The 18,153-nt window shown below is 39.3% G+C and overlaps 1 protein-coding gene across 4 annotated transcripts in view; it reads left to right on the forward strand.

The window, feature by feature from the left end:
- Positions 1-18,153, forward strand: part of NFX1 (nuclear transcription factor, X-box binding 1) — a 67,958-nt gene that overhangs the window by 28,700 nt on the left and 21,105 nt on the right. The window contains exons 8-13 of one of the 4 annotated variants that reach the window (XM_061425914.1): positions 121-220; positions 304-521; positions 5,992-6,089; positions 10,563-10,635; positions 16,287-16,369; positions 17,390-17,498. In XM_061425914.1, the coding sequence (XP_061281898.1) occupies positions 121-220; positions 304-521; positions 5,992-6,089; positions 10,563-10,635; positions 16,287-16,369; positions 17,390-17,498 (681 nt within the window). The remainder of the gene's footprint in view (positions 1-120; positions 221-303; positions 522-5,991; positions 6,090-10,562; positions 10,636-16,286; positions 16,370-17,389; positions 17,499-18,153) is intronic. The other 3 variants (XM_061425915.1, XM_061425916.1, XM_061425917.1) reach the window with 3 other exon arrangements.

Consider the following 18,153-nt stretch of genomic DNA (forward strand, 5'->3'; position numbering starts at 1 on the left):
CTGTGCTGGGTCTGATCAACAGTGGTGAATAGGATTTTGTGTCTTCTTATAGATTGCCTAGAGTATTTTAAGCACTTGTGCAGATTACTAATCTTTCATTTTTGAAATTGTGTCTTCAAGTATGCTACTGTGGCAGCACCTCCCGAGATGTGTTATGTGGAACAGACATAGGAAAGTCTGATGGATTTGGGGACTTTGGCTGTTTAAAGATATGTGGCAAGTAAGGTTTTATGTTTTTCTCAGTTAGAATAAAGCTGTATTTAATGCAACAATTATGTAATAGTGTGTTGTTTTTCTTAACAGGGACTTGAAATGTGGGAACCATACGTGTTCTCAAGTGTGTCACCCTCAGCCCTGCCAGCCGTGCCCACGGCTTCCCCAGCTGGTGCGCTATTGCCCTTGTGGGCAAACTCCTCTCAGCCAGTTGCTGGAACTTGGAAGTAGTGGTCGGAAGACATGCATGGATCCTGTGCCTTCATGTGGAAAAGTGTGTGGCAAGCCTCTGCCATGTGGTTCCCTAGGTAACTAGTGGGCGGAAAGTTGTCTTTAAAAAAGTAAACGTAAATATTTGGCAGCAATGACTACTTAAACAAAATAGTATTTAATTCCAGTTACAGTATCAGAGGTTTTTCTAAATAATATGATCAGATTTGTGTGGTTACTTTTTCTTTCTTCTTAAAATATACCTGTGAAAGCTCACATTTGCCCGAATGATCTTTCTATTAGTAATTCAGGTATTGCCAAGTCAGTTGTGGTTAGATACTGTTTTGTTGGGGCGGGGCGGAGGGGAGAGGTTGTGGTGTTTATCATTTCTCTTAGCAGCCTATACTAGTATGAATGCCAGGTATCCTTTTAGTAATTTAGGGTTCGGCAAGTGTTTAGAAGCATTTTCGTATAATAGAAACATTTTAACTGGGTGAGGCATTTTAAGAACTGAAATTTTTTTTTTTTTTAAACTTTACAGTACTGTATTAGTTTTGCCAAATATCGAAATGAATCCGCCACAGGTATACCTGTGTTCCCCCATCCTGAACCCTCCTCCCTCCTCCCTCCCCATACGCTCCCTCTGGGTCGTCCCAGTGCACCAGCCCCAAGCATCCAGTATCGTACATCGAACCTGGACTGGCAACTCGTTTCATACATGATATTATACATGTTTCAGTGCCATTCTCCCAAATCTCCCCACCCTCTCCCTCTAAGAACTGAAATTTTAAGTGTACTTAAACTTTATTCATTTGAACCACTCAAGAAACATCTTTCTCTTCAGATAGGTTTCCCATCTAACTGAGAATAACACCTCCTGAAAATCATTTTGAAGAGACATTTTTCAAAATTTACATTACCTTCTTTCTTTGAATAGAGGTTACTGAAGATAATTTCTTACCCCTTATTTGACTGAGAGTCATCATTTCCCTGAACCTCAGTTATTGTATTCTACTGAATACACTGATTCCCTCTGGGCTTGCTGAGTTTTCTCAGGTATTTCCCCATAGCAAGGTGCAGTTTGTCTATTTTACTTATTTGTTAAACATTTTGGTTGTTTAATTTTCTTGTGAATGCTTTCAGTATGCCCATCTGCCTACCTTTAGTGACTCTCCTTTTCTTCTGACTTGTGGGCTTCTGATTACTTGGATATAGAAACCAGAAAAGTTTTGTTGAGATTAGCTGTAAAGCAATAGTCTGAGCTTCTGACTGATACTTTCTGAGGCAGTCCTTGGGATATGTGCATGTACAGTTTTACAGTGAGTTGGCAAAAAGCTGCGTATTTAGAAAAATGAAACTGAGCAATTGGGTCTGTATAAAAGAGGTGTTCCTATAACTATCTGTGGTAAAGATAGACTCTTTTAAGTTTGGTTTCCATTTTTCCAAGCAGAAAGATTTCACATTTCTTCCAAGTACCAGTAGGAGCACCCTACCTAATTCCTTTTCTCAGTCTGACTTTAAAATTATGTAGAGAGAAAAAATGCCCTTTTCTCTTACTTTAATACATTTCAACCTCGTCAGGAAAATCGGTTGTCTGTTGCTTCTCTGTGCCTACCAGGAAAATGTATCTTCAGATAAGCCCTGTGAAACAGAGATCAAATGACTTGCAAATCCAGAGAGACAGTAAAGATCTTCCCATTTCAGAAAGCACATGGGTCAGTTTCGTAAGAGCTTCGTATATGACTAGATATACTGCTCTGATGCTCACGTAGCTCATTGGCATGGAGAGAAAGAGGAAATGTGAAATGGGTTACTGCAGAGGACCTTGAGCAAGAGAAGGACAGTAGCTGTCAGTATGAACAGACCTGGGGATGGGACAAGACCTGCTCAGGAGTTTAAAGAGTAACTGCTGTACTTCAGCAGAGTTTTAATCATGGAAAGCTTTTAAGGAGCTAAGGTGAGTTGGATTGAGAAGCTCAAAGAAAAGCCCATAACTAGCAGTAACAGTGGATCTCATGTTTATTCAGACCTGGCTTATCTATAGAAATCTTGTTTAGGTCCATTAGTATCTTACCCAGTAGGAAATTTCCATCCTAGTCACATAGCTTTAGTACAAAAGACTAGGTGGTATTCTGCTTTCGGGATGGTAGCCTGAGGAGCAAAACAAGCAAAGCTAGGGAAAACTATAAAAAAAAAAAAGCAAGCAACCATTTAAAGTCTCTGGAAACTGTCCTACACACATAACTCCAATGCAGAAATTTATATTGAAGAACCTACTAAAACTGAGTTAAGAACAGCAAGAGTCTGTGTTGTTTGAGTCACAACCTACTCCCTCCTTCCCTGCCCCTTCCCAAATCAGCTCAACTAAAGGATGGATGTGCCCAAGAAATCGGGGCTTCATCCACCCTCAGTTCCCAGTCAAGGGTTACTTGCTAGGAGGAGCAGACCATCAGCATTTCTTATCCCCCCAGCTCCAAGTTGAAAAGGCTAAACTTCTGGTAAGCACTACTGCCAGGTTTGGGGTTCCCTTCCTCCATACTGGTCACACATGGATTGGAGGCCCTGTTCCAGTCACAGCAGGCAGGAGTGCTGGGGCCTCAGTCACCCTCACCCCAGTTCACTTGTAGGGCAGAGGTTTCACAATGTGAGACATGAGCCAAGAAAACTAGAGGCTGTGGTCCCACCTAGCACCCAGTGACTGAGTGACCTTTTCCAGTGGGGAGAGACAGTCCTTAAGGAAAGAGAGCTCCAAAATATTCCCTAAAGGAACTGAGTTTAATTTGAAAGAGAGTGTGGAGAAGTCAGACCTAAGGGCCCTTTAGAAAACAATAGTTCCTCTTAATTAAGAGCAACAAGCTAAACTATAGGCCACCTGGTTCACCAGAGAGAACCAGGGAAGGAAATACCAAGAGGAACCATCCTGGGGTCAGAACAAACTTCATAGAGTTGCCTCAAAGACCTCTGCCCAAATTTTATTAGATCAGACTGCTGAGCAATTTATGCCCCAGGACGCTGCAGTCAACCAGCAATTAGTGAAGCCTCAGGACTGAATGTAATACTAAGAGAGGCAGACGGCTTATCAGAAGGATCAGGGAAAGACAGAGAGTCCTGCTGACACCTTTGTCTTCCCAAGGTGACAGTGCACATGCTTAGGGTTGTGCCATCAAAAGAATGGCACCGGTGTCTTTGTACTGTGACAGAAATAGACTTCACTAAAATAGCCTAGTGAGCAACCAGACAGGCTGTGAGAGGAGGAAGCAGTATCTAGTTACTGCCAACAGCAGATTGCCAAAAATGTTCAGTTTCCAACAAAAAAATTACAAAGTATGCAAACAGAAAAAAAAAACCCATGGGTAACAGAAACTTTCAGTTTTCTGTGACAGTGATCAGTGTCAGATTTAAAGCTGTCAAGGAAGCTGTTATGAATAGATTCAAAGAACTAAAGGAAACCATGCTTGAAGAGTTAAAGGAAGGTACAAAGGCAGTGTTTCATCAAATAGAGTATCAGTAAAGAGATAGAAATTATAAAAATAGAACCCAAAGGAAAATCTGGAGTTGAAAAGTCCAGTAATTAAAATTAAAGATTCATCAAAGGTACTCAACAGTAAATTTGAGCTGGCAGAAGAAAGGATCAATAAATGTGAAGATAGATCTGTGTTATAGAGATAATATAATCCCCAAAACATAGAGAAAATGAAGTGAAAAAAAATGAATAGTGCCTCAGAGAAACATGGGACACCTTTAAGCACATCAGGAGAATGGTGGAGCACCAGGAGAGGAGAAAGGAGCAGACAAATACTGGTGGGAAACATTTCACATTTATTGAAAGACATTAATTTGCACATCCAAGAAACTCAAAAACTCCATAGGATAAATTCCAAGGCACATAGTAAAAGTGCTGAAGGCCAAAGACAAGGACAAAATTTGAAAGCAGCAAGAGAAAAATGACACATTACATACTAGGGAACCCCTATAAGACTCCCAGGTGACTGCTCATCAGAAACAGTGGAGAACACGATCACAAGAGGGAGACAGTGAGATGCCCTATCCAAAGTGCTGAAAGAAAAAATTACCAACCAGGAATCTTACATGCAGCAAGGCTTTCAAAAATGAAAAAATCAAGAGTTCTCTGCTAGCAGATCTACTTGACAGTAAATACTAAAGAGAGGTCTTCTGGCTGATACATGTAAATCCACAAGAAAAAACAAAGAGGAAAGTTAATTACATAATCATAAAAGAAAGTATAAGTGCATATTTCTTCATTCTCAACTGATTTAAAAAGTGATAGTATAAAATAATACAATTGTGTCGTTAGGCCTATAATATATAGAAATATATCTGACAGTAACAGCACAAAGGGAGTAGGTGGAATTAAGGTTGTATTGCAGTTAAAGAAGTGGTATCAGATGGTAACTCAGATCTTGCAGGAACAAATGAAGAAAACCAGTAACAGTAAATAAGATAAATATAACAAATTATGTTGTATGCTTGCTCTCCTTTCTTTTTTCAGCTTCTTTAATAGGCATAACATTATATAAAGCAATAATTTTAACATTGTAGTGTTAAATTTGTAGCACATTTAGATGTAATATATATAACAGTAATAGCACAAAAGAGAAGAGAAAATAGAGCTGTATGGGTATAAGGCTTCTATATATCACAGGAATTGTTTGTACACATCTGAAGTCCACTCAGATGTGTACCACTGATAAGCTCTAGAGCAACCATTAAGAAGATAACTCAAAATATAGTGGAAAATGGCACTATTGGGGGAAAATGTTAACCGTGAAGAATATTCACTTAATGTAAAAGAAAACAATGAAGGAAGATTATATTAACAAAAAAGCCATGAGACATAAAATTAAAAGTAAAATGGCAGATATATATCCAACTATATCAATAATAACATTTATGTGAATGGATTAAGCAATTAGACAAAAAGCAGAGATTATCAAAATGAATTTAAAAAGAAGCAACTATAATGCCATCTTCAGTTAGGCTGAAGGTAAAGGGATGGAAAAAAGCATCATGTAAACAGCAGCCATGGAGAGAGACTATGGATGATCCCTGGGGAGTCCACGAAACAGGACTTGTTCTAAAACCTAGCTTAACAGAACAAGTGGCAGGCCACCTATCACCAGACATTCATCGAACTTAGTGAGATTATGGATCGTGGTTTCTGGTTATTGATGATCCCTAGATGATTTTGATTCCCTAGAGTCACGAGTACTTTAGTAAGTCACCCATGGCTACAATTTTAAGGAGATCCAAGTCTAATTTGGAGACTTGAGGTCTCAATAAAGAGTCAGAAGATCTTTTCTTTGAGTACCTTGTGCCCCAAAGCATATTCCTGTGACTAATGCTGGGGCCTTTCCTTGCTGGAAAAGGCCCAGCTGGCCAGATGAGGGGAAGATAAGGCAAGAGACATTAACAGCATCCGTCTTCCCTCAGCTCTGGTGACGGAGTTACAGGACACAGAGGTGGAGAACCATTGTGGCTAGTGAATTTGGGAATCTGAAAATGAGTAGTTACAATTTTCATCCCCAGCTCTTTTCATTTTTATTAAAGATTTCATTCATACCTGTGAAAAGCTCTGTCATGAAGGAGACTGTGGACCATGCTCTCGCACATCAGTTATTTCCTGCAGATGCTCTTTCAGAACAAAGGTAAATCCTTCACGATGCTAGAGTTGTTGCCACCAGTGCTTTTTGTTGATCAGTTGGTGATGATGGGAGGGAAGGAATCAAAGTAACCTCAGGCTTATTCCTGTTCTATTGTGTATGATTCATTCAATCCAACCAGTATATACCGACACCTACTGTGGATCAGTTTTAGAATCGGTATGAAGGGGTCCAGCGTGCAAGACTCAGAGGCCACTGACAGGCTCAGGGCCCATATACAAGTAGCTCGACTAAATACAAGTGTGACAGTGCTAGATGCCAGAAGAGAAGAACATTAGCACCACTGAAAGCACTTAGCTCACTAAGAAGTTAAAGGGGACACAGTCCACAAGGTCTCCCTCACTTCTGACACGTTGTAGGAGTTTAGACAACTGCTGAATTAGTCCACATGACCACCTTCACCTCCGATACCGGCTGCAGTCCAGTGGTCCCCAAGGCTACCCTCAAGGTTTATTTGCTGCAAGAGCTCACAGAACTCATTGAAAACTGCTATATGCTTGATTACAGTTTACTCCAGGGAAAGATTACAGATTAACATCAATCAAAGGAAGAAGTATGTAGGGCTGAATGCAAGACAGCACCAAATATGAAGCTTCCAGTTGTCCTCTCCCCATGGAGTTGGAACAGTGTTACTTTGTCACCACCAGTGTGTGACTGTATGTGTGGAGTATTGCCAACCAAGGAAGCTCACCCACCCAAGCATGGGTGTTCAGTTTTTACTGGGGCTCCATCGTGTAGGTATGGTTGACTGTCCATGTAGCTAGTTTCAGCCTCCAGTCCCTCCAGAAGTCTGCTAACACTGTATGGCCAGCCTGCACCCTAACTCTTATCAGACTTTGTGGTGACCCAAGGCCCCAGGCAAACAGTGAGACTCCTATCAAGCATGATATTCCAAGATTATCTCCCAGAAGCCAGTAGCAAAAGCCAAACCTCTCTTCAGGTAATGTTAATTCTTCACCATACAACTGTTTTGTCAATTTCTGCTTTCTGCCTGGGGCAACCTTGATTGGATCATGTGTTATAAAAAAGTCATCTTACCGTTTTGTAATTGATGCGTGTTTCTGTTTGTGTAACCAGAAGAGGCAGGAAACTTTCCTGTGGAAATCTTTGGGTACTTTTACTCATGGAACATACTGAGTGTTGATCTGCCCGGATCTCTGACATACTTCTGGTCATTTCAGTGCATAATTAGCACCTGTCCCAGCAGAGCACAGGCTGGAGTAGAGACAGAATTCTGAGTCATTGATACTATTTGTTAAATACAGCCCACGGTCTGGATAGCAGCTGACCTGCAAATTGATTCTGAGGATATTGGCCATAAATTAGGAGCTAGCTTAATAGGTAAGCTTCAGAATTAAAGGAAAGAATGTCAGAGTAATTAGTGTAGTTTATATGAGACTAAAGTTGTGTGAAGATGCATGGGGTTTTCTTCTGAATGAAATCATATAATACATAGGATAGTAAAGATATGTTGAATGTCAGGTACAGGACCACTTTATGCTTTGTAGATACCAGCTTGAAGGCTGTGAGATACTTTGATTTAGGAATCATAAATTTAGTAATGCCTTGGAGATGCTCTTTGTGACCAAGAATTACAAACAGGATGGGGATACACGAACTAGACATGACTCCTGTCAGTTTGCTTTTCTCCCAGCAATCTCTTTCTCTCTGTGCTTTTTAGCTTCTCATTCACTCTGTGACCTCACTCCCTCGAATAGTGGACCCCATGGCAGTGAGTGTACTTTTGAAAGTTTTGTGTAAATTAAATTTTTGCAAATAAAAGTCTTATTCTAAAATTGCTGGAGGAGCTCATCTGTTAAACAGTTTATTTAACAAAGTGAAAGATCTCTTTGAATAATCACCTCATTGTTCAGCCAGATTTTTCCTGAAATGTCTTTTTTTTTTTTTTAATTTTTAAACTTTACATAATTGTATTAGTTTTGCCAAATATCAAAATGAATCTGCCACAGGTATACATGTGTTCCCCATCCTGAACCCTCCTCCCTCCTCCCTCCCCATACCATCCCTCTGGGTCGTCCCAGTGCACCAGCCCCAAGCATCCAGTATCGTGTATCGAACCTGGACTGGCAACTCGTTTCTTACATGATATTTTACATGTTTCAATGTCATTCTCTCAAATCTTCCCACCCTCTCCCTCTCCCACAGAGTCCATAAGACTGTTCTATACATCAGTGTCTCTTTTGCTGTCTTGTACACCGGGTTATTGTTACCATCTTTCTAAATTCCATATATATGCGTTAGTATACTGTATTTATGTTTTTCCTTCTGGCTTACTTCACTCTGTATAATAAGCTCCAGTTTCATCCACCTCATTAGAACTGATTCAAATGTATTCTTTTTAATGGCTGAGTAATACTCCATTGTGTATATGTACCACAGCTTTCTTATCCATTCATCTGCTGATGGACATCTAGGTTGCTTCCATGTCTTGGCTATTATAAACAGTGCTGCGATGAACATTGGGGTACACGTGTCTCTTTCCCTTCTGGTTTCCTCAGTGTGTATGGCCAGCAGTGGGATTGCTGGATCATAAGGCAGTTCTATTTCCAGTTTTTTAAGGAATCTCCACACTGTTCTCCATAGTGGCTGTACTAGTTTGCATTCCCACCAACAGTGTAAGAGGGTTCCCTTTTCTCCACACCCTCTCCAGCATTTATTATTTGTAGACTTTTGGATCGCAGCCATTCTGACTGGTGTGAAATGGTACCTCATAGTGGTTAAAGTTGCAGGATATAAAATCAACACACAGAAATCCCTTGCATTCCTATACACTAATAATGAGAAAACAGAAAGAGAAATTAAGGAAACAATTCCATTCACCATTGCAACGGAAAGAATAAAATACTTAGGAATATATCTACCTAAAGAAACTAAAGACCTATATATAGAAAACTATGAAATGTCTTTTGTAATGGAATGGGCTTTTCCATGGAAGTGAGTTTTCTAGGTAAATAAAAACTTAATTTCTTAAAGCTTCAAAGGTTGTTCTCTTTTAACCCCTTTGGTAGGAGTCTTTAAGAAATGTATGCTGTATCTTATTACCTCTTAACAAAGAATGCTGTATTTAAGTTTTTATTGAAATTCATACATATTGTAGGGAATTGTGGGAGCTCTGCTTTTCCCTACAGGTGTAGATACCACTCCAGCATATCATTTCTTTTTTTTCTCTCAGCTCTAAAGAGCCTCATGTCTTGGGGCGGCTGGCACCTGTCAGGGAGAATCCCTTCCCATTCCTTGGAATGACTGAGCTCTGGCAGCTGCTGGAGTCTCAGGGTGGGGGCTACCTCTGGCCAGGGTCATCGCACACCAGCACAGACTCCTAGGCCAGCTTCACCAAAATTGTTACCAAACACAAAGTCACGTACCTGAGGCACAGTGAGACCAAACAATGAAACTAAGCACTTTGGAGCAGAGGGAGGTTTATTGTAGGGTCAAGCAAGAAGGATGGCCTGTGCTCAAAACCCCAGACTCCTACCATGTCATTTCTTACGATTTTCAGTGTTCATGTTAACTAAAGCACTCGCTCAAGCAGTTTCCTGAGTCATCTTTGCTTTATATCTCTAGAGAGCGTATGAGGAGTTTCTTCCTATCTTAGAACCCAGCCAACTCACTAATTTATTGAAAACGTTTTTCTAGCCAAGAAGCTTCAGTTTCTTAGACAGCTTCATGTCTGTTATCAACTCTAGCAGCTGCTCCTTTTTTTCAGGGTCATTTTCACAAAGAAGAAATGTTTTTATCATGTAACTTATTTCTGAGTATATAGCAGCCTGTCCATGACATTGAAGCCAAATTTGGACAGAGATGCTGGGCAGCCGGCCAGACACCCTGTCTCCCAAGTGACTGACTTGCTCTTCACACAGCAGCCTCACCATGCATGTTATTCAGGAACATGCATCAGTAAAATTACATGTGATAGACTTTTGAGGCTGTTCACACATAATTCAAACCAGGGTAATAAAATTTTGAATGGCCAAGGAGTTCTGCATTCCACTTTGTTAGAGTTCAGCAGCATTGCTGTGGTACTCCTGAGTGTGTAGAGCTGTTTGCCCCTGCATCATATGGTACTAATTGTTACATATTTTCAATTCTTATATCTTCTTTTTCTGTCTATACCCTTGCCAGACAGTTATTTCTCTTTGCTTTGCATACCCTTAGTAGTTTTTGTTTGCATTCAGATTTTATAATATGTAATCTACTGTGAGTTTGGAGGTCAGACCACAAAGAATGTTACAATTATATTTGCATGAAAAGTTGTTAGACCTGGGGACCTATTGTGAGTAAAGAATACAGGGACTGGGCTGACCCAGCTCCAGATAGTGACTGCCAGAGGGGTCCTGGGTATTTGGGGATATGCATGTTACATTCAGCATTGTACTGCAGTTGTGTTGTTTCATTTATTCCTAAAATAGTTACTATTCCCTTTTCTTTTTTTTGTAGGAGCTTCCCTGTACCAGTCTCAAAAGTGAAGGTATGACTGGGAAGGGGTGTGATGGAACTTCTTGGGGTGAAGGTAAATTTTTGCATCTTGACAGGGAGATGGGTTATGTGTTTGTTAGAATTCAGTGAAGGTACTTTGTACATGTATGTAACTTGTTGTTGTTTAGTCACTAAATCTTGTGGAACTCTTTGCAACTCCATGGACTATAGCCTGCCAGGCTTCTCTGTCCATGGGATTTCCCAGGCAAGAATACTGGGTTGAGTTGCCATTTCTTTCTCTAAGAGATCTTCCCAACCCAGGGATTGAACCTGCGTCTCCTGCTTGGCAGGCACATATCCTTACCACTGAGCCACCAGGGAAGCCGTGTAACTTTTATCTCAAAAAAAACCAACAACAAACAAACGTGAATTCTAGTTAAAGAAATGCTATAAAATATAAGGGAAATATATTCATGTATGTAGCTTGCTTTGAAAAACATCCAAAATTAAGATAAACTAATAGTTGAAGAATGAATGTGGAAAACTACGTGTAACTACTGGTAGAATCTAGGTAATAGGCATATGTATAGGTGTTCACTATAAATTTGTTTCAACTTTCTTATATGTTTGAAAGTTTTCATAATAAATTGTTGGTATAGGAAGAGAAGGTAAATAGCATCTAATGAAGCAAGCTTTGTGAAAACTGACTCTGATGCTTGATCTCCTTGTGGTTTGATAGGCCTGTTGGATACTTAGAACAGGGTGACTCAGCCAACAGCCTTCTCAGCCTTCAGACCTAGAATATTGTTTCTCCCTTTGTCTTTGATCCTGATATTCCACTTTATTATGGTTCTACCCTTGTTTTACTAACCATCATGTAATTTTTGTTTAAACCACCTTAGAACTGTTCTGGAAAAGTGATAGAAGATAAACTTACACAAAATAAAAGCTATTTTTCTGGTCAAGAAGAAAGCTGTACTGGTTAGGGTGCTCCTGGCTATAGGTATCATAAAACCCAAGGAAAAATGACTTTAGCTCTAAGGAGGTTTTACTGTTTCCCGTAATAGGAAGTGTACAGGCAGAACAAGTCCAAGGTTGGTTAAATCCAAACGCAATGATTCTAGGTCTCCAGTTCAGCTTCCTATGATTTTCTCAGTTTTCCCCTCATAGGTATAAGTGAGCTACAGCAATTTCATACATTATGTCCTCTCCCAATGCATCTAAAGGAGAGAAAGAGAGATTCTTAACCTTCTTTTCCTTCTTGAGAGCAAAGAAGACAGCCCTGAAAGACCCTCAGTGCACTTTATCATATGTTTCTGCCTAAACCCTTAGGTCACAAAGGGAATGGAATTACCATGATAGGCTAGACTATTCAGTATAATGGGGGAACACATGGGTGCCTCGTTTCTGAACAAAATGAAGTATCTGTTAGCCTGGGGAAGGTGGACAAGGGCTGAATATCTGCTTCAAATATCTGAATTCTTGAAGTAACTAAAAGTAACTTCCTCAAAACCACAGTCAAAATTTTGGTGATTAAAAGGCATAATTTGAAAACTTACTATATTAGTACACTTTTTAGTAATTTAAAAAATTTAATAAGATGTTAAATATATGAAGTAAAAATACACCCTCACCCCCATTTTCCCCTCCTAGTTCTACTCCCCTGATAAAACTACCTCATTAATTTGTCAAGGATGAGTTCAGATCTTTTCTGTATTCATAACAATGTATACATGTGTTGGTATGGTTTTATTTTTTCCCTAAACTTAAGTTCTTAGTAAACATACTGTCTGGAACTTGCTCTTTTCCCCCTGCACAATATATCAAAGATATTCTTCCGTGTCAGTATGTATAGCTCTCCCTCTTGAGGGCATTCTCTATGAGGATAAGCCATTTAAACACTTGAGCGCCTTCAACACCTTCACAAAGCATACAATGAAACATTTTAAAGTGTATTATACAATTCAGTGGCATTTAGTGCCTTCACAGTGTTGTAAAACCGTCATCTCTATCAATTCTAAAGTGTGTTCAGCATCCTGAAAGGAAACCCTTTGTTTATTTCACTCCCCCTTACCCCAACTCTAGCCCCAGGCAACTGCTAATCTGCTTCCTATCTCTGGATTTAATTCTGAATTTTTCATACAATATGTAACCTTTACATATTGTCTCTAGCTTCTTTCACTTAGCGTGTTTTTTAGGTTCATCTGCCTTGTAGCACATATCAATGCTTCATTCCTCTTTATGACTGAATAATATTCTGTTGTATGTATATACCATAGTTTGTTTATCCATTCATCTGTTAATGGATGTTTAATTTTGTTTCCTTCTTTTTTTTATTTTATTTTTTAACTGTTTCCTTCTTTTGACTATTGCGACTAGTACCACTATGAACATTTGTACATAAACTTTTATTTGAGTTGTTATTGTTGTTCAGTCACTAAGTCTTTGCGACCTCACGGACTACAGCACGCCAGGCTCCTCTGTCCTCCACTCTCTCCCAGAGTTTGCTCAAATTCATGTTCATTGAGTCGGTGATGCTATCTAACCATCTCTTTCTCTGCTGCCTCCTTTACTTGAGTACCTGTTGTAAATTCTTTTGGGTATGTACCTAGGAGTGGAATTGCTGGGTTATGTGTTGATTAGAGGTAGAATTTTTAAAAGAACTGCCATCACACTATTTCACATTCCCACCAGTAATGTTTGAGGGTTTGTTTCTCCACATCGTCTCCAACACTTGGTATTTTCTGGGTTTTTTTTTTACTATTATTGTTATTACTGTTACTGTCATCCTAAGTGGGTATGAAATGATAAACCATTGTGGTTCTGATTTACATTCCCTAATAACTAATGATGTTGGACATCATTTCATGTATTTGGCCATTGATATATCTTCTTTGGAAAAGTCTGTTCCTTTATTGCCGGGGACCAGCCCCAGCTGATCCAGGGTATTCGAAGGAGAGACGGCCTAGGCGACTATTTATATGCTAATTAGAGATATAGAGAACAATAGAATGAGGATAGCTCAGTAGGAAAATTCAGTGGAGAAAAGAAGGTGAGTAGCTTGGTTTACGCGGGAGACCAATAAAACTTCAAGACAAGAAGTTTGCACCACTTACGTAGGCCGCAGGCGCCCTCTCGAATAGCGGAAGGTGCCTCACCCTAGACACCTTCTCGAGTGGGTCTTAGAAGCCCAGGCATAATTAGTAAGCGTGGTGGGTTCCGCGCTCCAGATGGAGACTCAGCTGGAAGTTAAAGGGAAGAATGACATGGGGAGACCAAGCGCTGGTGAACAAGGCCCGTAGCTTTATTTTTAACAGGGGCTTTTATACCCTAAGTTACACATAGAGGATAATAGGGGATGCAAAGTCAGCAGTCTTTGATTCTTATCAAAAACCAAGGTTTCTTTCCTGCAAATTTATCGTATACAAATGGTTTAGGTGATTTACATCATCTTCTGGCCAGAAGGTCATAACATTTTATGACTCTTGACAAGGACTTATCAACAAAGACTTATTTTCTCTAAGAGTAATTATTTTAAGGTTTGGCACCATCTTCCAAAGATAAAATTGCATTCCTATAGGGCGGATGTGTAATGGGCTTACAACAAAGAAAGAATTTATTACCTTAAGGGTCTAAAGTTACTAACACCAAGGCCACTACTTATTTTTTACTATATACCAACTATTAATTAATACACATTCAAGGATACAATTCAGGGGATGTGAAAACTTGGCAACAAACATTGACTCATCAATGAAATCCTTTACTAGTTTATTCTGACAGTTTTTAACTCTCTGAGAGGCTCTAAGCTATTTGAATATCTTAAGCTTCCCGTGCCTCTGGAGGCTAGGAGACTGTAAACAATCTGTATGCATAGCTGCAGGAGTCCGGGTAAACTTGTCAGGCGAGTTAGAGAGCCATCTGAGGGGTTTGGATTTAAACACTCCTAATTGCCCAGGAACTTTATTAATTGGAGCTGTAAGTTAACTCTTTGACAGAGAGAGAGCGAGATGGTGGTAGGGGACAGCCCCCAGTAAAGTCAGAGGTGAGAGCACAAAGCAATAAAGTAGGCAGACTCTGGTTTTTTGGGGGAAAATGCTCGAGAATATCCGGGGGGACTCCTGAGGCTCGATCCCGCCTTTGCGTATGCCGAGCCTCCTTCCTCATGACCTTTGTCATGAGTGGAATGCCTCACCGGCTCCCCGCACTTTATTCCCTTTTTTATTGAGTTGTCTTTTTGTTATTGAGTTGAAAGAGTTCTTGATACATTTTGGACCCTAGACCCTTATGAGATAACTGATTTGCAAATATTTTTTCCCATTATTGTTGTTGTCTTTCCTTGAGGGTGTCTTCTGATGCACAATAGCTTTTAATTTTGGTCAAGTTTAATTTATTTTTCTTTTGTTGCTTGTGCTTTTGGTGTCCTAGCTGCTTTCAGAAGTGTGTCTGTAGGGAGGACTCCTTAAAATGGAATTACCACTTTAAATTTTTTTTGGCTGAACCCAGCGGCCTGTGGGATCTGACCAGGAATTGAACCTGTGCCCCCTGCAGTGGAAGCCAGAGTCTTAACCACTGGACCACCAGGGAAGTCCCACCACTTAAATTTTTAATAGATACATATGTAGTCCAAAAGTTTATTCTCCCATCCACTGAGTGTACCTTTTCTCTACATCTTCACCCAGTCTTCCTAATTCCTTTTTTTCTTCCAATTTTATTAAGATACAATTGACGTATAGCACTGTATAAATTTTAAGTATACAGCATAATAATTTGACTTACATACCTCATGAAATGATTATCATAAGTTTAATGAATATTCATCATCTCATATAGTTGCAAAATGAAAGAAATAGAAAACATTTTTTGTCTATGATGAGAACTCTTAGGGTTTACCCTTTAACAACTTTCGTATATAATATACAGCAGTGTTAATTCTGTTTATCATGTTGTACATCACATCCCTAATACTTAATATATCTTGTAACTGGCAGTTTGTACCTTTTGACTCCCTTCATCCAATTCCACCTCCCTCACCTCCTGCCTCTGATAACCACAAATAGGATCTCTTTTATGAGTTTGTTTTTGAAATATAATTTACCTACAACACTATATTAGTGCCCATTACACACAATGTAGTGTTTTTTCTATACATTTCAAAAGGATTGCCACAATAAGATTAGTTTCAGTGTGCCCCCATACAAAGATATCACTTAGTTATTGACCATATTCCCTACACTATACATTTAATACCCATGAATCATTGGTTTTGTAACTGGAAGTTTCTCTTAATCTCACTCGCCTATTTTCTTTCTTCCCTCTACCCTTCTCTTGCAACCATCTGTTTTCTCTCTGTATCTATATTATTTCTGTTTTGTTATGTTTGTTCATTAGTTTCCACATATAAGTGAAATCATACAGTATTTGTCTTATTTCACCTAGTATAACTGTGTTCTAGAATCATCCATGTTGTCAAAAATGGCAAGATTTTTTTAATGACTGAGTAATATTCCACTGCATATATTCCACATCTTCTTTATCCATTCATCTATCAATGGACACTTGAATAGTCTTCCTGTTTTCTATTTTTTTGACTGACAAGTGAAAAATGATCTTATTTAAATATGCACTTTCACCATAACTAATTTGTTTACCTTGTTACATTTGTATTTCTTCAGCTAGTCACACAGATACTTGTTGAATGAATGTTCATATCCTTTGACTTTTTTTCTTCTTAATTGTTCATAGCAGATGCTACATTTATGTGCGACAAGAGGTGTAACAAGAAGCGGTTATGTGGACGGCATAAATGTAATGAGATATGCTGTGTGGTAAGTGGATCGATCATTAGGTACAGTCAGATTGCATTCATCTAGGGACTGGGCTTCTGGAAGCCTTAGCCATCTAAGAATGCAGCCCAGATTTGGAAATCACTGGGAGAGGCCCCTGAGCAACAGTCAGAATGCTGCCAGAGAGACAGGCTGGGCCTTTTTAGTCCTCAGCCCGGTCAGGAAGTCGGCCTATGGCACCATGAAGGAAGAAGAAAGAGGGCCTCAGGCCCCAGAGCCCAAGACCGCTGGATGAGTGTGTAGTCATCTGCAAGAGACTGAGTACTGTCACCGCACACAGACTCACCTGGTCTTAGTAACTCAGGATTCAAGTTTTGTATGTTCCTTGGGTCAGATCAGTGGGCACAGTGAGAGTGGCAGTTTTTAAAGGAACAAGTTTCAGTTATCTGAAATATTCACGTCTGTGAAACTAAATAGAGGAAGCATTACCTGGCAGTGGGTGCTGTGTTATTGTGGGTGTATGAACAAGGTAACACAGTTTACTAATAGTAAAGTACATATATATATATATACGCATATGTATATATATGTAATGCACAATTGTTATTTTTGGCATTTATATTGACAGTGTGAAGCGTGATAAAGACCTATTTATAAGCCAGTGTTTGAAAGTTTAAAGACTTCTTATTGAATACTCCAGACATATATAAAAGCTGAGAGAAGTATGTGTCATATATGCCCAACATCTGTCTTCAGTAGTGATCAGCTTATGACTAATCTTGTTTCATCCACATCCCCACCTACTGCCCCTCCCCTGATTATTTTGAAGCTAATTGCAGACCTCATGCAATCTTTAATTGTGGAGAGCTTCTTTGTTAATCTTGTTTATGGAAAATATAAAATGGAGATAATTTTGTAAGCAAGTATAAATAAATCTCTTAGGAATTCCCTGGCAGTCTAGTGGTTAGGACTCCACTGCAGGGGGCACAGGTTCTATCCCTGGTCTAGGAACTAAGATTCCAGCATGCAAAAAAATATGTATGTATAAACCTCTTTTCCTAGGATAAGGAGCACAAGTGTCCTTTGATTTGTGGGAGGAAACTCCGCTGTGGCCTTCATAGATGTGAAGAACCTTGTCATCGTGGAAACTGCCAGACGTGCTGGCAAGCTAGTGAGTGTCTTCACTGTATACTTTATCATAAGAGTTTTCTAGAAAGTCAGGCATAATAGATCCTGGGCCGTCAACTTTCTTAGATTCTGAATTAATAAGCCTTAGTATTTCAGGTATACTGAGACCTTGGCTTTTTTTAAAAAAGAGTATTAAATCTTTTATTGATTACACATGATAATGGATGATACACAAGTTCATTCCCATCTAGAACTATCTGGTGCCATAATTCAGTTTAGACATACTACATTGGATGTGCCAACAATCATATTAATAACAAAAAAACTCCATTACTAACTCCAGGTCACAAAACAGTAACTGTCAGTTCACCTACACCAAGGTTTCTGAAGATAGTGGCTTCTCCACCCAAGCCAGTTGTAAATAAATTTCTAATGGAACCTGGCATCACCCTAAAGTAATTCTAACTTCACGCTGTTTGGGTAGTTTACCAAAATGGCTTCAGAATAGACTAACTTTACACACACCATATTTTTTTAAAAAGACATTTATTCAGCATCACGATCAGACTGTTAAATTTAGCAATCAACAGCATGGGTGCAAAAAAAAAAAAAAATCTGCATTAAAATCCTTTGTTGGGGAAAAAAATATCCTTTGTTGGGATGCTTTACAGTTTCCACAGAACAGAAACTAAAATAAC

The sequence above is a fragment of the Bos javanicus genome, chromosome 8 (assembly GCF_032452875.1).
Source record: "Bos javanicus breed banteng chromosome 8, ARS-OSU_banteng_1.0, whole genome shotgun sequence".
Taxonomy (NCBI): domain Eukaryota; kingdom Metazoa; phylum Chordata; class Mammalia; order Artiodactyla; family Bovidae; genus Bos; species Bos javanicus.